The sequence below is a fragment of the Vespula vulgaris genome, chromosome 2 (assembly GCF_905475345.1).
Source record: "Vespula vulgaris chromosome 2, iyVesVulg1.1, whole genome shotgun sequence".
Classification (NCBI taxonomy): Eukaryota; Metazoa; Arthropoda; class Insecta; order Hymenoptera; family Vespidae; genus Vespula; species Vespula vulgaris.
This window is the reverse complement of record NC_066587.1, coordinates 13,197,760-13,219,122: the sequence shown is the minus strand read 5'-3', so window position 1 is coordinate 13,219,122 and position 21,363 is coordinate 13,197,760. Positions and strand designations below refer to the sequence as shown.

The window sequence follows — 21,363 nt, the reverse complement described above, 5'->3', positions numbered from 1 at the left end:
ATAAAGAAGTAGTTCTTTCTTTATTCTTCGAGTTTATCTTGCCGTAGAATTTTATGTACAATATATATATATATGTGTGTGTGTATATATCTATATATATACGTATTTTTATATATATATATATATATATATGTATTGACATTTACGGGCATACGGTACGATAATTCAGTCGTCGATCGTTCTCAAAAAAGTTTTGATATCTCCGAGAAATACACGCGACTTACGATTTAATGATATAAACTTTAAACGCGATCAACTAACTTACATCCTAACTTGCGTCACATCGCAAACGCTCATCGTAATATATTATAATGGATTTATGCACGGATCGATTTTGGTCGGTATCGACGTAAGAGAAGAAGGCAATTATAACGCTATGAATATGTTGATTTGTGCAGTCGTTCTTTTATATCTTATATCTTTTTTTGTTTATCAGTAGATACTAACGTTGTACTGGTCGAAGATCTTCATACTTCGTTTAAATTTACTTATCTAAAAAACGTGAAATCGCCGAACGTACCGTCTTGTAGCTACGATTACAAAGTTGGAAAAATATGTGTAACTTTAATCAACATTCGACGTACTTTTACTTCCTAAGTGTTGTGTTAGGTCGCACGATATAACACAGAATGTATTTCAGAATTGAAATATGACATAAACGTTGAATGGGGGGATATATACACACTTCAATGTAAAGTGATCTTAAAATTTTTAAATGAAAAAACACGCAGTTTCCAAGATGTATCATCGAACCTTAACTGTTCCATTAAAAATTCAACATTATTTTGGAAACGCTGCAAGCAGAAAATTCTTTGTAAAAGTAGAATTAAGTCGATCGAATCGATCACGTCGCAGATGTAAAATGTAACATAAAAAAGATTGCTCATTTATTTCTTTTTAGTTTCTTCTTCTACCGCTTCGTTCTGTTTACGGAAGCAATCACCGACCGGGAAGAAGTCCCAACATCTTTGTTGGTACATATTCCAGACGTAAGTTTCTTGACCCGTGTACTCCGTATCGGGTTTGTTGATTAGATGCATCAGGAAGAACCTGCATGGGAACATAACGAATGTGTCGTTTCGTAAAGATCGTCTAAAAAGAAAAAAAGAATTAAGAGAGCTATCTTACATATAATTTGCAAGATTGTGTTCTTGTTGAACGTGAGTGTCGAATCCGTGTGGTACCGTATCAAAATATTCTTTTCCTAAGCCACATATAAAGCAATTGCTCTCCATATTCGTTTTGACGTTCTCGAGCTGATCTCGAAGTTCACCAAACGCATCGATGATCAAACCTATGGAATTACGATATTATAATATATATAAATATCTCTCTTTATACACGAGATTTACCTTGAATAATAGCGAGAAGGATAATGATGACAAAAAAGAAGAATGTAATATCAAACATGATACGATAAACTTCGTAATCATCACCATCTGGTTCCCCAATTTCGTCACCGATACCACCACCGGCTCTTACACCTTTGTACAAATGAAAAACGAAACACTGAAAGAAGATAATATCGTTTTAATTCCCTTATGTATTATTTGCAAACATTTAATACACATTTTATTATTCCCACCGTTAACATGTCGTGACATTTTTTATCTACTTCGTCATCTTCCTCTTGAATATAAAATTTTCTAAAGAAATTGAAGGCTATCACGGTATAAATGTAGACTACGATTGTTAATAACATTACTGTTAGCACCAATTGTTTTCCGTTGTGCGTTACAGATTGTAAAATCGTTCTCAATGTTTTGAAACCAACCACAACGTCAAGTAGATGTGCAGCAAAGAAAAAGTTATTGTAATTTCCCAAAATTGAAAATGTGAAGTACCAGAGACTGTACAGAAATGCCTAAGAAAAATAATGCTTTTATAATATTGCATTTTTTACATTCATTGAAAAACAATTACATTTCTTTTTATTGTTTCTTACATTATCTGTGATAGTGACGCCAGCTTTCCATACTTGATATCTCCAATCGATGTTTACGATACTGCAAAAAAAAAAATAATGATATCACGAAATTAATTCTAATGATATTATTTTCAACGATACGAAAACTCACAAGTGTATCAAGCCAGAACCTTCTTCTTCTTGTTGACTGAAAGATGTCTTTTCCATGCCTAGCAAGTTACTGATGTAATCGAAATCGTAAGTTTCGCTGTACTTTTGCCTTACTTTCTTTTTAACGAATTTATCCCAATAATTAACGGGGAACGTTTTGGCCGATATTACCATTTTATCCCAATGTGCCTTTATGTCATCTTCTACGGGACTTTCAGCTATGTACAAACCATCGAATTCAACTCTACGTGCGATTTCTTTTTCACGTTTGAATATGGCTAACGGTACCTGTATCAAATTGTCTTATATTGAATGAGTAAAACAGATAAAATAAAATAAGTTCGATAACTCGATTCGTACTTTAAGATGATAATAAGCGACCAGCATAGCTAAAGAGACGATAGAATGAAGAGCAGCCATAAGTCTCATAACGTGAGCCATATAATAAAAATCTTCAGATACTTCAACGAATTCTAAAGGATCTTCGTCTTCCTCTTCCGAATCATTTTCACCGCTACCACTTCCGATTTCTAAACCATTACCGCTTGCACCCGATGAACCTTCACCCGACATGTCAGTTAAGATATCAGCCATAGAATCGCCACTACCTTCATCGTCCGAATCACCAGCCAGAGATGTAACCTATGAAAAATCATAGCTCAATCGTAGGCTCACTTCAACGAATGATCAAATTCCATACCTTATAGAAGAGTAGCATGAAGTTTATACAGAAGGCAAGAACGAGGGCAACGTATTTCAGATTATAGAAATTTCTAGCCAAAAATGAGACAATGCGGTGAGTATATTCAGAGAAATCTATGGTGGAAGCAGCCGATGGTTCGGTCGCCGTTTCTTGTTTTGCTTCTGCCTCTACTGCTGCCATTGCTGCTTGTTGGGCTGCCGCGGCCTCAGCGGCTGCTGCGGCTTGAGCTCTTGCTTGTTCGCCACTGTTGATAATTTTAATTGATTTAAGATAGTTAATCTTTATCGTTCGCACGTTACCTATGACGTTACATTACAACTTTAACACATCGTTCGTACATCACGTAGAAGATGATAAAACCGAATAAAATCTGAATGAAACTCCGATCTAGTAGCTAGTTATATATACAAAGTGCTAACACCCGATAAAGGCTACAGTACTAAGTTACAAAAAATTATTTAGAAGGTATATATATATCAAGATGATCGTACCCAAGTAAATCAACGAATGTAACAGGTGCTTCAGATTCCCCAGTACCTCCATCACCCGTTCTTGCACCTTCTTCACCGCCACCTTCGTCGGGAGTACTTTCGCCAGTTTCCTCGATGCTCGATTGTGGTGTCGAAGTTGACGATTCATGGGGTGCTATCTTTATTTGACCACCTTCCTCTTTCGTTATATCCATTCCGAAAGCTTGTACCTGTATATTGTAATGGTTTATAACGAATTTAACGTTTTCTATGCAAGATTATATTATGTACGATTAAACAAAATATAGATCAACCTGTAAATTAGATTCATCCGGCGTTGGAGGTAGAGCTGGTAAATGTCTTGATGGTTTCTCTTCCTCTTCCTTTACCTCAACCGCTGGTTCGTCCACATGTGGTCCTCTCATCAAAGTTAACAATAATTTCATAAAGTACCTGATAACACAACCAACTCCGAATCCGGAATAATAAAAAGCGTAGAATATCATTTTGAAGAAGCCGATAAAGAGTTCGGGTATTGTCATCTGTTGCATTTCTGCTATTTTGTTCTTTATATTCGTCGGTGAGAACATAGAGAAGAAGAAATAAATGCCATCCTTGAAAGCTTGTAAACCTCTCCTTATCGGATCTTTGTTTCTTTCTTCATCATCTTCGGACATGTAAGTGTAGGATGATTCTCTTGCTTTACCAATACCACCGCTCTCTTCTACAGCCATCAAAGCACTGGCATGCTGCATTTCAAATATCGCGTCTTCGCAAAAATTAATGAAAGTCTCCAGCTTTTCTTTTTCACCGGCCTCGACTACCGTGTTATAGAAATATGTTCTTTTTGATTCTTTAATTTGTGGCTTTTCCCACTGTTCTATATTTGATTCTTTGATTTCGAAATATACACGCTCGATTTTTTTATTACCACCTAGAATCTCGATCCTTCCAAGGAAGGGTTCGAAATAGTTCAAAACGGACCCAGCTGTTTCAAGGAATCTCGCTAATCTAGGCTCATTTGGCATGTGCTCCGAAAGATTAGTGAGAAGTACTGCGAGATTAAAACCAATTTCTTTTGCAGGTTCGTGGAAACGATCCATAAAGGCGACATAATCGATTTTACCATCATGATTTGTCTCGCAGCAAGCTAATAAAAACTCGATCTCTTCGCTAGATATTGAAACAATACGATCAATATAATCGCGTATTAAGATTAAACGTACAATTTAAATTCGTCTGAACTCACTCGGTATAACTTTTTTGTTGTTCCATTTTCTCTTTAAAATCTTTAGGATATACCCAACCGTCACTGTTAAGATCTACTTCTAAGAAACTTGGCGATGATACTAAATCTTTCAGTTTCAGAAACATATCGAAATATTTCAAAATCAATTCGACGTTTCCTGCAGACTCGACTAAAGTGTCAACCATCTGTTTTCCGATAGTACCATTCACGACGTTTCCTATATTAATATAAATATAAATATCGGTAATAATTGTCCCTGAAAAATTCATTTAATATTGAAATTATTTAATCAATTTTAATCGTACCTTCCAACATTGACAGCATCATAGTGATCATATCCTTTTGTAGATTCAATAATTCTTTCAACAGATCTACTTGACTGGAGTGTTTAGATAATTTATCCTGCATATGTGAAAACAAAAAGAGAAAACCACCAACAGCATCCCACAATCTGGAATGTGCTAAGGCCTGTTGATTTTGTGCGCAAGGTCCCTGAATAACTTCAGTAAGGGTATTGAAGACTTGACTAGCAACACCTATAGCTTTGAAGAAGTTTGCTTTACCAGCAGGATCAATGAGTTCTTTACTCGAATAATGCCAATAAAAATCCATAATGGATTCTTGTAAACGCAGTAAATAATCGACAGTACATATGACGACGTTTACCGTTGTTGTATTACCCGCTTGAGTTCTAAGATAATTTTGCCAATCTAGATAAGATAAAAATATATATTGATAAAATATAATAAAACAAACGGAAAATAATTTAGATTGATATTTCAATAAATCGTATCGAGTATACATACCAAGATTATGGCCTTCACAAGTCAGCTGTATAAAGCGGAACAGAGCACACGTGAATTCAGCATCATGCATATTCTTTTCACCAGCAGCACCTTCAAAACCAACACCAAGACCCTCGGCTTTTGTGTTCCTCTCAAAAGCATCCAAATCTAGGACACTGCAGGAATTCATAAGACCCGCGATTGAAGTGAAAAACCCGACATCTTTCTTCTCCTTCAAATGATTTAACATCCCTCGTTGTATCTCGATGTTACCACCGCGAAGGATAGAAATTCCCAATTCCAAAGTTTTCATAACCATCTCGCTTGGAACACCTTTGCAAGCTGATATATGGAGCAACACCATTTCTGCGACACCGCGATTCGCTAAACGTGCTTGATGAAAGAGCAGCTTTTGCTTCTCCATTTCTTGTTCCTACGTAATTATACAACAATTTAAAAGGATATAATTTGATGTATTAAATATGTACATAACGATAAATTTTAGAAAATATCTAAATCTAACATTGAAATATCTTACCATTAATTTGTGCATTGGCCTCTTGAGAATGCAATTAAAAGTGTAATAAGCATTATTAGTGAAATTATGAATTAAGAACATCTATGTTATTAGTATATCGTTTAATTCTAAAAAAAAAAGAAACAATAATGCAAGGATGAAGGCTGCATAAACTCTACTGCTAAAGTAAGTAAATCATGAGTTCTATCATGATTGTAATCGATCGAAAGAAATATGCGTATAATTACGGCGATGCGTTTTTACTGTAAAAGCGCTGATTTGTTCGATTAACGTCTTGATCTTACCATAAGCAGTTTATGTGGCCACGTCTATACGAGTAATAAGTTAAAAAAAAATAAAATCCTTGTTATTTAAGTTAGTTAATCGAAAATCATGATTAGTAAAGGAAATGTCATCGTCAGTTGGATAAATAATTAAATAAATCGGAAAAAAATAGTTACATGAATAGATGCACCGCCTTCTTCTTCGCCGCCACCACCTTCCTCTTCACCCTCATCTTCTTCCTCGCCACAAGATTTCGATATGATCTGCGCGTAACTCATGTACAAGGGATCTTCTTGAAGAGCACCGGATCTTTCCGTCATAGCACCACGACAGAACGTCGTCACCAATTGCGTTAATGGATCTGGTTTACCCTCGTCCTCAGCTTTATCCATTTTCTTCAATTCTGCATCCTCAAATGATTGCTACATTTTACGTGCAAAATATTATGCGATATTCTTATAAAATCAAATGTAAAGTTAATTTGATGATATTAACGAATATTCACCGTAAGGTCTTCAATCATTACTTCCTGACCTACGTTTTCATCCTGCAACCACAATTCGTAATACGTCCTTGCAAATATATTTATTGCCCGATGCCTAAAAAATAATATCTCAATATAATACTTCAAAGTTGTGACGATAGAACAAAAATTATATAACTCTGATCGATCGGATAAATTTTTTCTTTTTTTTTGTTTGTTTGTTTTTTTTTTTTTAGATTGTAATTCATTAATACCGATGCTTTACCTTCTCAACTTGTACAATGGTTCACTACGCAGACATGCAATCGCTGCTCTCTTTCTGGCTGCGCATAGCACACGTTTCCATCCATCTCGAGATGGTGGAGGTTTTGTCGCCTGTTAGCAGCATGCACACACAACTAAATTCGTTAAGGACATCGAGAATAATTTCGAACACACAAAATTACTTTAACGATTTCGCATATACATACATATGCTGTTTCGTACAAGCGCAAACGTAAAATCACTTTTTACAATACACACTATCTCGATGCTCGAGATATTTATTTCGTTTCTAACTCTAAGAAAACGTATAATTATTGCCATGAGCGAGTAATCAACATTTGATAATAAAAGCAATGGGTAGATCGATATAAAAATATATATATTAAAAAAAAAAAAAAAGAAATGAAGGAGAAACGAAGAAATCAAATCGGTTTTTACCTATAGAAAAGGGTTTTTGTTTTTTCTTTTTTTTTTTAGATAAAAAATAAGATGGGTTGTATAATTATTATCAATGAAAAAATACAATATACCAAAGAAATATAACTCTTATGGGAATGCAACAAACGTAAATAAACAAAAAAGGATACCTGGGCAAGGAATGTAGGGAAGTTTGACGGAAACAAGCGATCACCGCTCGTTTGCGTTGTATCGACACCACGGATCGGTATTGACTCTTGCTCTGCTGTTGTGGATGATCTATCTACTCGAGAACATAAAATGATGAAAGAAATTTGTGAAACAGAGCTACATCGAAGAAAAGATAATTGATAAACTTTGAAATGAAACTTAATAAATAATATGCTTACGAAAACGTATCTAGCAGTTTACATTAACGAAAAGATGAGTTTATTAACTTACCATATGTAGGCCGTACAGTACTTTAGCCATGTCTGTGATTCTAGCAACTACATCCTCCAATTGTTGAGCTTTCACTGGTTCCATTACGTCCTTCTTCTGTCCTAATTTCGAATATAAATAGTGCTGCCAAGACATCTCGTCCGCGGGGTCGATTTTGTCCGGTAAAGTTAATTGGGTCTTGGCAAATTCGGCGATCTCGTACTCCGGCATCTTTTTCAAGAATCTATCTTTGCAATGTTGGACGAGTTCTTGTTCACGGCCAGCAAAAAGATTCAAACCAACTGGCAGCAAGCGTTTAAGACAGGCTACCATCAAAGACGCTTGGACTTCTTTATCTTTATCCCTTTTCTTGTCACGATGTTTCTTTTTTTTCTATTTATCAATGAAAAAAAAAAGATAAAATAAAATAAATACATGATCTAATATTCTTATTATTTTTAACATTAGATAATATAAAAATGAAGCAACCTTTCCACCGCCAGCAGGAGCAGTACCATCCGAAACGGTTGTTGGTCTTCTAGTTGCAGTAGGCATGATGAGAATCATGTTATCGATCTCATTGGTCGATATAAAGTTTTGTTCTTCACGTAGGAAATATTGTGACTTAGACCATATATTGAATATCGCAGCAACGTGATTGTAAAGATCCTCGGCTTCAGGTATATTATTCCTTAGCCAATGATTCCTTTGCAAATCCACGTATTTGATAAGAAGAGGATAGAACGAATATATATCGCGAACCAAAAGTTGCCAATCTTCTTGTATCTGAGCTTCAACCTGTGAGGTATCATCCGTGGAAGACTTGATGAATCCACGGAGGGATTCTTCTTTGTGAAACATATTATCGGTACGTTTTCTAACACGTTCGGCCAAAGGTAAAAATGGATCTTTTAATAACTCTTCCGATGAATTAATGATGATCTGTTGCGTGTAAGCTGCGATTCGTGTCATCCATGGAGCATTTTCGTTGCCAATATTTTTCTTTATCAATTTTAATACATTCTTCAAAAGTTGATTCATGTGATCGCTGGTTACCATGCTAACGTAGGTGCCTTCGGTTGGATTAACGTTATCCGGACCTTGTGCCCACCAGAACGGTAAATAAGAACATAGAAGCGGTAATATGACATCTACTACGTGAGGTGCATCGTTGTAAGTTTTCTCAGACTCGACAAACTGATCGACTTCCGTCAGAATCGTTTCTAACGTTGGCATACTCGACTCCATTTTGGTCATGATATCTTGAGCCTCTAACGAATGATCGGCGATACGATTTAGAAGAGAATATTGATTATGTTTGTTTAAATGAGGTTCTAAAAAGGCAACTGGGAAACAACTTGAAAAGGCACCCAAGCAGGAACCGAGATTTGGTTTGTGACGTTCGATTTCGGTTTTTAGGTACTTCCTATCGTGCGTTAGGCTAGAATCTACACCAAGAGTATAAAGAGATGCCAACATTTTGTATGAGGCTACTTGAATTTCATCCACTGTAAGTAAAATATAAGTATACAGTTTTATTTGTATTCGAGTGTGTGTGTATATATATATATATATATATATATATATATATATATATCATGTATATAAACACTTTTACTTACACAACAAATCGCTTCCGTATTCACAGGCAGCAAGATGATCGAACATAGCCGTAAGAACGGGCAACACGACACTGTTGATGTACGATAACGATGTTGAAGTTTTCAGATGAGTACCTCTAAGATGACTATATTTACCCTCTTGAAGATTTAATATCGTATGGCCTAAATCGTCTGCTGTGTTATTGAAAAAAGTCAACATAGAAGTCCTAATAAATTCTGGACAATTTTTGACAAGACTCTTCGCGTCGATACCCTTTACGAGGACTTGCAGACAACGTACTGTTATCCTTACGTCAGCACCAAAAGCAGCAAGTCTAGATCGTAACAAATTTGCCAATTTACAGAAAAGTGCTGCTACCATTTCTTTTTCCTTCAACGAAGCTGCCCCGATATTATTCGTAGCAGTTGCTACTGCGATGAAATAATTCCTGTGAGTACTAAAATACTTTTCCATCAATGGCAACACCACTTTGCTGAAAAATTTGATATCCCTTGTCGACGTTTTAAAGCTGTTCCTACGACTAAACGTATCGGAAGGTTTCAGGAGTTTCATGTTAATCGTTGCTTTGTCAAGATACGCTATCAACTTTTCTAATAGAGAATAAGCAAAACGTAGTTCAACCGATGCACCGGCACTGGCAAGTTCTGTTTCTCCTCCACGATTTGGCTTGTGAAGTTTGTAGCCTTGATATTGCAAATATTTTAAGAATTCTTGAGAACGTTCACGATCCTTTCGCTTTTCCTTATCGGTTAGTAGATCATAAGGTACCAGTTGGGGATGAATACCACCTCCTGAAAAATGACATTTTTATTTTCAGATATATAAATATATTTTAACTCGATATTTAATTCAAGATATTAACTAACCACACGTGACAAGTTCTTCCTTCTTCTTTTTAGCCCAAATATCATGAGCGTTATCGGCTAAACGTTCGGCCATGTTTTGCATTTCTCTGCTTAACGTCAAATTGGTCATATCGACTGGATGAGGATTGTAATTAAATGGACTTGCAGAATCGTTCTAAATTGTAACAATTTTGTTAATTAACGAATCATCTTGTAATTCTTTTTCAACTAATTGAAAATGATGTACCTGACTTTTGGATGATCTTCTCATCGAACTACGATTAGTCGAAGGTACATCAACTTCGGCGTGCTCAACGCTCCAGCCAATAGCCAAAAGAGCTTTCAAACTTTCTCGAACTGGCTCTTTGTAACGTTCTCTCTCGTAATCGTTTAACATATTGTACGGTTTCAATCTCGGATGAGTTTTATTTACATCGGACCATTGTTCACCATATGTCCAACCATTCTCTAATTTTCGACTGGCCCATGCATCGTGATAATGCTCGGAGAATTTTTGTACTATTTGATTCAGATCATTGTTGAGGACCACGCTAAAACAAAATTCATTATAATTATTTGTCAAGTAGAAAATGAGATATAATGAATATGTATAATAAAAAAGATATACCTAGATGTGTTGATGGGTTGTGGATTGTATGGACCGTCAGGTGATTGCGTGGATGCTGATTTACTACCATACCATTCGTCATCGTAATTTTTGGACAACGAATAATCCGGTGGTAAAGCACAACCTATAGCAGTGAGACAGGGTAAAGCCTTCCCGAATAATTCCGGATCGTAATCCATTTTAGACAAGGAATCGAATATATTGCTGAACAAGACCATCGTCAAACGTTTTTCTTCATCGCTCGAAGCACCGTAAGCACCTTGGCCTCCGGTAGATCCGTAATATTTCGCGCAACGATCGTAATGCAAAGTAAGCAACTAAAATAATATTATTATTTTAAACAATTATTATTTTCTTTACGTATCACTTATAAATAATTTATCGTTATTTACCCTTAAAGCGACCGTGGTGTATTCGGATAGTTTAGAAACGTCCACTGTTAATTTCCGGAGTAGTTTAAGCAACATACTCGGTTGCATTTGGCTGCAAATTGGAATAAAATAAAAATTAACAGAACGTATCAGTAAATAAATATATTACGAAGATAAAAATTTCGAGCAAAATATATCGAACATTTATCACAGATAAAAGATGTACTTTGATGTTAAAGGTAGTATCAATGTGACTTACGAAAAATTTGACTCGTCAAGACATCTTGTCAAATCAGAAGAATTCAATTAGTTCATTGACAAATTATCGAGAACGTTTATTTCTTACCTGGTTAAAGCAACGAGGAAATCTGAGACGGCTTCACGTTGACCCTTCGTTAACATTCTATTTTTGCTCAACCGATATACCGTGTGTAGAGTGGCGTCCAGTAGACTCGCATAATTATCAGCCTCGTTGTAAAACTTCGAATGTTTTATCAACAAAGGTAAGATGCTGTTTCCTATATATCTATTCATGGCAAGAGCCATGTCGGACTCGTATCCATCGTTCTATACAAACAAAAGTAGATTTCCATCAATATAATAATTTATTTTTTATAATAGAGATCGCGAACAGATAAAATAAAATAATAACGATGAGTCATTACCCTATCCAACATGGTGGCAGCTCTTAAATCCGGTAAGAAAGCTTCCTCAAGTAATTTGAAAAACAATTCCTGAGTTTCAATGCCATAAACACGTTCCAAGAAGAGTACGATGCTTTGCTTATGACCAGGTATTAATCCAGATGGCATATCACTTTTTGGTCTTTCTTCTCCTGCAGCTGGATTGTGCAATGTAAATCGTAATGATAGAACGCCTTGAAGATCATCCAATGGCACCAGCGATCGTAAAATGGCTCTCGCACGAAGTGATTCGTTCTTCCCTGCAACGTTCACTTCGTTAAGTTAATGTTATCACGTATTTACCTATTAACGACGCCAATGCAATTTTCACATAAGATATATATTACCAAGGGACTCCGAAGGGGATTCTGTTGGTCGTTAAAAAACAAAATAAACGCTCTCATTAGCTGCTGATTTCTAAACATTTTTCAACTACTAACGATCTACATGATTATTATGATTCTATAATCTACTTTGATGTTGTGTACTTTTATTTCTAACTCGAAATTCGTCTCAACCGATCGATCGATTTTATTTTTCGTAATTACTATAAAATAATAATACCTATCATTGTTTAAAATAAGAAAATAATGTTAAAGAGGACAATCTTTTTTTCACGATGAGGCGATATTTGAAAATGCAATTTTTATACAAATATACCTTGTTCGATCACGGAAGAGTCTGGAGCACATCGACCAAGTAAATCAACGAGGGTACAATAAAAATTAAGAATCGCTGCACCCGTATCGATATAATCTTCATCATCGTCTGATTCTGGAAGTGGATGTTCGAACTGCATCACCATTGTTGTACCCTCTGCTTCGTCGTGAACCTGTTTAAAATGCTGCGTTGATATTTGATTAGTGGACATTCATGAGCATGCATCGGAATCTAATAAATAATGGGTATCTAATAAATAAAGGGAATCTAATAAATAAGTCGGGGGGTATACAACAATAAACTATTCAAGTTACGAGGAAATCACTAATCGACGATATAGTTAAAACAATAAACATAATTACTTGGACGAATCATTTAATTAGACGTATATCATATCCCACGTAACAAACAAAAATTTTGTTCTTACTTACAAAAGCCAATTGTGAATGTAAAACTTTAATCGATCGTATTCATTGGTCAGAAAGTTAGAGACAAGTCAGACTTACTTTTCGTCTATCGGCGATACGTTCTGACATCTTATTGGCATCTATTATAGCTCTCAGTAAACCCTCTCCCTCACCTCGTAAAGCAGGACCCAAACATTCTGGTCTTCTTATCAATAAACGGATTACCAAGTTTGCGTTTTCCTCAACACTTTCACCTAACGTTTCGTGTACGTATGAAAATTTGAACATTTGTTCGAAAAAGTGATAAACGTAGACATAGAAAAATATTAGGACTTTTTTTTTTTTACTAACCATTTACCCATACACAGAATCTTAAGAAGTCCAAATAACGTTCACCCTCGACTGGATCCCAACCAAGATCAGGATAACCCTTTTCGACCAGCTCCGAATTGGATTGCAAACCGCATCTTGACAAATAAATTGCTATTTTTTCTAAATAGTGTTCCCTAAGCGCGAGAGCCAGTTCAGTGTTCTCCATCAATGACGAATAAGCTACATCCAGTGGCGTAGAACCTCTCAAGGATGGTCTGGCAAGGAGAATATTACTGTTCTCCAATAAAAAGTCAAAATGATCGAACATAGCCTTTTGATTTTGCCTAGACGTGCGACAGAAATAACAGAGAAATCGACAACAAGCAACTACCATCTCGTGAGAAGTATCTTTTTCTTTCGCAGCTGCTTCTCCTTCAGCAGTTTGTGGCTGTGTCTGTGCATCAGATTGTGCCTGGGCACGTCTACCTAATGTATTCATCATAATTGCCATTACGTTTTCATGAATCCTAAGTACTCGAATCAAATCAGGATGCTGGAAGAACGTATGATTATTCACCAGCTTCCATAATCTCTCTCTCACGAGTTCTTCTTCTTCCTGAGACATTTGTACTGGCAATAAAGCACGAATTTGGCTCAAACCAACCCACATCGAAGCAACGTCTTCTCTCGTTTTGCTATTGATCACATAAGTCTTCTCCAGAGCTCTTATCAATTCCCCTACCGTATCATATTGTCGAACCAGTAAACTAAACATTTCACGAACAAGTTTAGGCGTTTCGATTTGAGCTTCTTCCGCCCACTTCACTATAGTTGCTATCAAAACCTTACGAAATACCTCTTCAGGAGTTTTCTTTTCTGGTTCTGGTTCTGGTTTTGGTTCTTCCTCGAGTTCTTTTACGGCGTTAATGAAATTAAATAATTTCTTCATTGCACCTGGTTTTTGAATTTCCTCGACAGGTTCGTTCGCAGCATCCACGGCTTCTTGCAAAGCATGCAATGATACGTAGGACATTAAGTCGCTGTGAAATTCATTCATTTTGGCTACCAATTCTTCTCCGCAAGGGCAATTTTCAGGATCTTCTTCTGGATCGAGATTCTTAAAACTTAAAATAGCATTCATTTGTTCCCGTGGTGGACATCGAAATTCTCTCGTCTTTTTAGCAGCCACGGCAGATGGTAAATCGGATTGTTTGATGTCGATGTAACGTCGCAATTGATCGGCTTGCAAATCTCCGACGAAATCATGACTGAATGCTATGATCGATTCGACACGATGACGTAACTGAATGTCATTTAAGTGGTGAAGAAGATAACACATTTGCAACTTTGCACCCTCCGCCATTTTCATATGAAGCAGACCTTTTTTGTGCTCATCTTTTCCTTCTGCAAAGTGTTACATCGAAAATTATTTTTTTAATTTATCATGAAGTTTTACTATACGAATATAAAAAAACGTGTATTAATATAACATTATAAAGTCTTGATCGAGCACGTTACCTTTATCAAATGTTGGGTCCCAAGTTTCAGGATTTATCATAATGAGTAATTTCATAACGTCTTCGTTACTGAGCATTCCAACCAAAAGTAATCTATCCACGAGTTTTATCAACGGCCTGAAAATATATTTATTATAGAATATTCCTCCAAATGAAATATTATTAGCTATTATTTTACATACAAGAATAAATTTTCGTTGCTGCCACCTATAGGATCTCTATTATGAACTTGATTGATTTCGACGGCCTCGTTTAACGCCATCATTACGTAATCCCGTACAACATCGAGAGGAAAGTGTGGACTGTACAGGCTTCTTATATTCTCGATAACTTGTTCACTAGAAGGAATTTGCCTTGATAGCCAATCGATTAGTAAAGATTCATATCTACTTAAAAAAATTTGCTTACCTTATATCAGTCATTTTCATTTGTGGCCGTACAGATTCTGTTTCTAAGTACCTAAGACTGTGTTTCATTTCAACGTCCTCGTACAAATCCTTCAACTCTTGACCTATAAAGACCAAATATCAACGTGAACAATATTTAATCAATAACTACTATGTAAAATATTTTACAATCAACAAACTATGCATTACCAAGTGGTATGATAAATTCATTTTTACACACTTCCATCGTAGTCGCGTGAGACTCGAGATGCAAGGCAATCAGTAAATCGTAAAAACCTTGTCGTAATGGTCCGGACATGTATTCGGCTCGGATAGCGTACAATAATTGTTTCTGATCGACGTGTTGGCACAAAGCATGCGCTGCTCTATAGTTCGATTGATAACACAATGCCGCGTATAGCGTTAATGTGTGCGCGTGAAAACTGAATGTTAAAAAAAAGAAAAAGAAAATGATATTTTAATCGTCGTAACAAACAAAGTAGTAACATTTGTACATTTGTCTGGCTTTCTAGCTTTTCAAGGGATTTACCTTAAGAGTTTGTCCATTTCAATAAGTTCGAGAATATCGATACATCTATCTTCTTCGGGAATATGCAAAGCCAGCATAGAAATTGCATCTTCGCAAAGCATCGACCAACCTCTGATATCGGAGAGTTTCAAAGCGTGTACCTGAAGCGATTGATTCGGAACTCTGGCCCATTGATGAGGCTTCAGGCATTGTACTTTTAATCTTGGAGGAAATTGTGGAATTACGTGACGTTCTGAGTTCTGTAAAACGGCTGCGGATAACGGTAACGTCGTAGACGTTCTTCCAAGTTCGATTTGAAGAATCTCCTTGCTAGTTGCTTCGACAAAAATCGCAGGGAACAATTTCGTGTCTGGTTCCATTTTAAATTTGTGACTGGTTTCTTTACCCTCGCAAGTGAATGAGATACAACCAGTTGCGGTGTCTATGAAGCAACCGACAAACATCCCTTGAGATGCACCCTTTCCCGATGCATCTTGGGTAACTTCGTTGTATAATTCATCGGCTCTTACCATGTAACAACTTTGTCTATCGACTCTGAAAAGCAAATGTGATTTTATGTAAACGTTTCTACGTAGCTACAACTCATTAATCTCGTTCACGTCAAGTTCATATAACGTACTGTTCTATCGGACGATCATAATCATCTGTGATGATGACCGAAGCTTTCCTCACGCGTGACAAATTAAAATCCTTTGTATGTAAATGATATTGCGAAGTTACCCAACCGATGTAAACGTGTGTCGGATCTTGACCAGGAAAGATTCTCACTCCATAAAAATATTCGTTCATCAGTTTTAAACATTCCGCGTCAAAGATTTCATTACCGATCGCTTCTACACCGCTACCGGTTAATACCGACATTATTTTTGGCGCGTTACGTTCTGGAATTTGTGGGGGAACTACTTTCAAATCAGTCTGTAAATAGAAAGACATTAAATATAGATCTCACGTAACATGTGGATATTCTTATATTTAAAGGATTAAACCTACGGTAGAAACTCGAATTTGAGCAGTTTTACTTCCAGTTTTACTTCCTGTAATCGTCCTGGTACTCTTATCGGATACGTCCGAACGTACTTGAAGCTCCGGCGTTTTAGCTTTGGCCTCTGGTGATTTTGCTTTTCGCGAGAAGAATCTTTAAAAAGGAAAAATCGTTGTACAGTTTTGTCGCAAAATATTATTTCTTTTAAACATAACAGAAAGACATATAACGCATATACACGATACATATAACGAATTTACTTACACATCCTCCATTTCTTTGCTAAGCTTTCTAAGAACGTTAAAGCGTTAAAATTAATTATACTTTTGAAGTAATTTTTAACACTTTACCGGCCGCACACATTTTCGACTTTAAATTTATAATAGTATAACGAAAGTGCTATTCTTCTTCTTACCAGAGATATTTTGGTATCGCGTGAAATTGTTTATTTATATACTTCTCTAAGATCGGTAAAGTGTTAAAACTAAAGAATCTTCAAATTTATTTTTACCTAAAAGGCGAACGGCCACGTTTCTTTTTATCATCTTTGACGTCACCGTTCATCTCTCCGTAGCCGTTCATTTCAGCTTCGTTTACAGCGCTATCCATAGCTCCTGAACGTGATCCATAAATCGAGCCCTTTCTCGGTGGTCTCGAAGGTTTATTTCTTTGCATTGGTATAGGTGACTCTTTCGCCATTTCATCAGCTTCAACCGCATCTTCGGAATAATTTCTTTGCAGACCTGCAAAAATATAAAATATAAATAGAATAGAATAGAGTGGAATAGAATATTTGACGATGAATACAATCTTGTTATAATATAAAATAATATGTAGCTCTACCTTTGATATCACTCATACTAAATCCAGATTTCATGATCTGTTCCATGTGAGCCGACGGAGCTGCTTGTTGCGTCTGCTCGAATTGTTCGGATAAAAGTCTGCTCTGATGCATTTTAATCTCTTGCCATCTTCGTACTTTATCGTTTTCCGAAATAAACGTGGATTGACAAATAACTGGAAGTGAAAGCCTTAAAAATTCCCAATTGGCCTTTTCCATAGTTTCAAATGTGTTGTGAGAAATTTTCAAACACGGTGGAGTATCCGATCCTGCAGGAATTCTAGCTACGTCTATTCTAGTGTCGACCATGTCATCAGTGTTCTCGAAAATTGGTTGATCCTTCGTGTACCAGTACGTAACTAAACGATTCATGTTCCTATAATATAAAAGAAAGAAATACTAAAACTTGTAGAGTTATAATTCACGAATCTCGATTTAAAATCGACAATAAATTTTGAATAGAATTCAACGAGAAGGAAAGAGGACTTACACGCAAAAGGGTTCGTATCCTTCTTGCAAACCACAAGTTGTGAAAAATTTTAATGTATTCACGTCCTGACCAAATGTCAGCTTAGCCTTTTGACCAACTCCAAGCGTGAAGGCTGGTACGAAAGAATCGCCTTGTACGTCGGCAAACGAAGTTTCACCTCCGAGTGCATCCATCAGAAGTTCTCCGTTTAATGAAAAACCTAAATCATTGTTATAAGTTAAGGCACAAGTATTCGATAACGAAAAATCGAGAGAAATTCTGGATTTTTGTGAAGGTAACGATTCATCATAATCAATACGATCGAGATCTTTCTATTTTTCTTCTTCTCTATTTTTTTTTGTTTTTCTTTTGTTTATATAAGAATATTAATTACAATCCAAAATTTCTGTCTACGTTGAATATAAAGTAAAATCAACGGCAACATTGAAGCAAGACATAATAATAAAGCGCGATTAAATTGAAAGAGCTAGGAATATTAATAAAATAGATCAAACACGTCGGATATGAATAATAATGGATTAATTCGTATTGACGACAAGAGTAGTAAAAATGTATTTTATAATATATACCGCAAAAGCAAATGCGAGAGTAACTTAATTAAAATTAGTACACATGCATGCGACTTTATGCATATTACTTTAATACGAAGGGTGACCTAAAGAGATGTAACAGATAATGTTCTACATGTAGTATGTACTACGCACATATGCACAGTATTGGTTCTGGAAGAAAGCAATGATATCGTTAACGGGAATAGTTAATATAAAAATGGATGTTTTAACAAATTGAAACAAAGGATAACTTTTGACGGAATTTTAGTAATCCGAGTCGCCTGGAATACGGTAAAAGAACATATCTTATTTAAAAAAAAAAAAGAAAAAAAAACGATAAAATAAAACAAAACAAAAAAAGAAAATATTTCTTAACAGTAAAAAAATAGATAAGAAAAAATGTAAAAATATGTGAGCATCGAGCAGCCATCCTCCAAAGCGATATTAGTGTTTTCATCGTTACATCGTGAATTGGGATCAGTTTTGGATTAATGATTAGTAATTATGAATCACGAAAGCACTGTTATTACTAACAGTATAATGCTCAGTAGAATACTGGATACCGCAAGACACTTCGAATAGACGCTATTTCGATTGAAAAATTACATGATGTTATTATTAATGATGATAAAACCAGGACTATGTGACTGGTTTTGCGGTTAATACCAACATATACGAAAATATATTACGATGATATATGATAGGATGACAGAAAATTAACGAGATGGCTTTAAACACGTTTTGGCAAAGCAGCCAAATAATTTGACGTAAAAGACGATAAGGGCAGGAAATATAAGGACATGTCGATCGTGTTTAAAAGATCAGTCCAAATTCGTACCTCGAACCTCGATTATCATTATTCAATAGATTAAATAATGGAGATATGTATATAAATAGATTGTACACAGACAAATTTTTTTTATTCCTAATACAGGATTTATGCTCGACTATATAACACAAATATTAATCAAACTAGCGGATTCTGTATCCAGTAATCTAACTATACATAATCAAAGTATATATGTATAATGTATATGCGTCTGAATTGGATCACCCTAAAGTTACACCAACCAGTAGCAGAACTTCGTTATCGACAAAAGTAAAATATAAATATATATATATATATGTTGCGTGCACGAATCATAATATGAAAAAAATTTTATGTACATACATACATACATACATACATACATACATACATACATACATACATACATATATACATACATACATATATATATATATATATATATATATATATATATATATATATAAAAGTGCTCGATGTGAATATTACGTGAAGATTTCAAAAAGAAAAATGAAATTTAGCATGTCTATCAGATCGAGCGAAGAAAGGTTGAACACCGTTGAAAAGGATAACACTTTGATGGAACGGATATATAATTTTTCTCCGATACATAAATGATTCGAACAGTCAGTCGTTATTATCGCTATCTCAAACATCTTGTATAATCGTTTTCTTTTCTTTTTTTTTATTAATTGCAAATAATATGTAAAAAATTGAGAAACGATAAAAAAAAAATATAGGAGACAAAAAATGACTGAACTACCACTGGTAAGGGTAACACAAACGGATCATCTAATACGCGCACATACACATACATAGATATGTCTTTTACATTGCATATCATGTATTATGTGTTATATACAATATACAATGTGTATATATCACACATAATATTATATATATATAATATATATTATATACAATATATATATAACGTTTATAGCTTTAAATGGCAGCTGAAGCATTCGTTTAAAGATTCCGTCTTACTAATAGTTCGGTCAATTAGATCCAGGAAAACCCCGACAACATCTCCAACCTGCCATTGCTTGCCGAATGTTTCGGCTGTGCCCGAGTATACTTTTTCCTCCTTTAAAACAAAATGAACAAGTTCAACAGTCTTGTTTGCTCATCATCCGTAACCACGAATCGTAGTACATAAACTACATAAACGTTTCGATGGGACGAATTCAACGAATGCAACTGCGACGACGATTATTTTTTTTCTTTGTTCTTTTTTTATTTATTTCTTTCTCTTTTTATTTTATTTTTTTTTTTATTTGTAATTGTTTTATTTTTATATACGTGAGTATAGGATGATCTTGCACATTTTATTTCGTAGTTACGCGTTTTGGCTTTCTCTCGTAGCATTATTAAACTTATGATGTTTCGATGAGATAGTGTAGCCTGAATACTTTCTTGAAAAATGACTTTTGCATAACTAGACGGCGATCGAAGTGAAGCCACACTTGTGAATGAAATATTCAGCGATTTCATTCGTCTTGGAGCAAGGATGCAGAAAAAACCAAGTCAACATGAAAGAAACATATAGAACGAGACAAAGACAAAAGTAGTGACGAAAAAACAAATCAAAATATAGTGGACCTCTAGAGACTATCGGAAAATGAGACTCTTACTGATCGTTCTGTCTGCGACGTCAATGAAACAGCCAACTATGTCGCCCACTTGATATTTGTGACCAAATGATTCGTGGGTACCAGCATGTACCTTAGTCACCTGACATTCATCATGATTTTATGGATTATTAATAATTCTACACAAAAAGTATTTACGTCGATACCGCGAAGCGCTTAGGCCACCGAACAAACTCTATCGTTCGGTCAAGATCTTCGCTAGATTTAATAATAATTAATTCATCGTCCGTCTTAACGAATTCGTAATATATTGTATGCGCAGGTGTGAAAAAATTATTGCAGCTCGAATTGTAACTAGAAAAAATCGGGAACTCATGTTCGTTTTGTGGAAAAGACTAAAGGACGTGATTACCATACTCGTACTCAACTTACTCGTCTTTTACGAA

General features: G+C 35.4%; 1 protein-coding gene across 14 annotated transcripts in view; it reads right to left on the bottom strand.

Annotated features, from left to right (window-relative positions):
• Positions 1-117: 117 nt before the first annotated feature.
• The window catches only part of LOC127061605 (ryanodine receptor), a 31,602-nt gene continuing 10,356 nt past the window's right edge, over positions 118-21,363 (bottom strand). For 2 of the 14 annotated variants that reach the window (XM_050988712.1, XM_050988715.1), the window contains 40 exons: positions 20,313-20,412; positions 17,967-18,165; positions 17,479-17,852; positions 17,147-17,378; positions 16,900-16,926; positions 16,644-16,788; positions 16,273-16,568; positions 15,654-16,187; positions 15,314-15,546; positions 15,126-15,228; positions 14,900-15,055; positions 14,719-14,834; positions 13,240-14,604; positions 12,988-13,142; positions 12,482-12,653; positions 11,804-12,081; positions 11,485-11,705; positions 11,160-11,250; positions 10,768-11,084; positions 10,387-10,690; positions 10,161-10,314; positions 9,294-10,085; positions 8,161-9,179; positions 7,693-8,064; positions 7,422-7,534; positions 6,592-6,685; positions 6,263-6,508; positions 5,306-5,717; positions 4,805-5,209; positions 4,500-4,716; positions 3,565-4,423; positions 3,272-3,480; positions 2,778-3,024; positions 2,438-2,719; positions 2,079-2,365; positions 1,946-2,006; positions 1,586-1,864; positions 1,353-1,509; positions 1,129-1,294; positions 118-1,050 (listed from right to left, as the gene is read on the bottom strand). In XM_050988712.1, the coding sequence (XP_050844669.1) occupies positions 888-1,050; positions 1,129-1,294; positions 1,353-1,509; positions 1,586-1,864; positions 1,946-2,006; positions 2,079-2,365; positions 2,438-2,719; positions 2,778-3,024; positions 3,272-3,480; positions 3,565-4,423; positions 4,500-4,716; positions 4,805-5,209; positions 5,306-5,717; positions 6,263-6,508; positions 6,592-6,685; positions 7,422-7,534; positions 7,693-8,064; positions 8,161-9,179; positions 9,294-10,085; positions 10,161-10,314; positions 10,387-10,690; positions 10,768-11,084; positions 11,160-11,250; positions 11,485-11,705; positions 11,804-12,081; positions 12,482-12,653; positions 12,988-13,142; positions 13,240-14,604; positions 14,719-14,834; positions 14,900-15,055; positions 15,126-15,228; positions 15,314-15,546; positions 15,654-16,187; positions 16,273-16,568; positions 16,644-16,788; positions 16,900-16,926; positions 17,147-17,378; positions 17,479-17,852; positions 17,967-18,165; positions 20,313-20,412 (11,952 nt within the window). In that variant the 3' untranslated portion in view covers positions 118-887. Of the gene's footprint in view, positions 1,051-1,128; positions 1,295-1,352; positions 1,510-1,585; positions 1,865-1,945; positions 2,007-2,078; positions 2,366-2,437; positions 2,720-2,777; positions 3,025-3,271; positions 3,481-3,564; positions 4,424-4,499; positions 4,717-4,804; positions 5,210-5,305; positions 5,718-5,822; positions 5,844-6,106; positions 6,131-6,262; positions 6,509-6,591; positions 6,686-6,835; positions 6,946-7,421; positions 7,535-7,692; positions 8,065-8,160; positions 9,180-9,293; positions 10,086-10,160; positions 10,315-10,386; positions 10,691-10,767; positions 11,085-11,159; positions 11,251-11,397; positions 11,422-11,484; positions 11,706-11,803; positions 12,082-12,481; positions 12,666-12,987; positions 13,143-13,239; positions 14,605-14,718; positions 14,835-14,899; positions 15,071-15,125; positions 15,229-15,313; positions 15,547-15,653; positions 16,188-16,272; positions 16,569-16,643; positions 16,789-16,899; positions 16,927-17,146; positions 17,379-17,478; positions 17,853-17,966; positions 18,166-20,312; positions 20,413-20,959; positions 21,060-21,363 lie in introns of all 14 variants that reach the window. The other 12 variants (XM_050988704.1, XM_050988705.1, XM_050988709.1 and 9 more) reach the window with 12 other exon arrangements.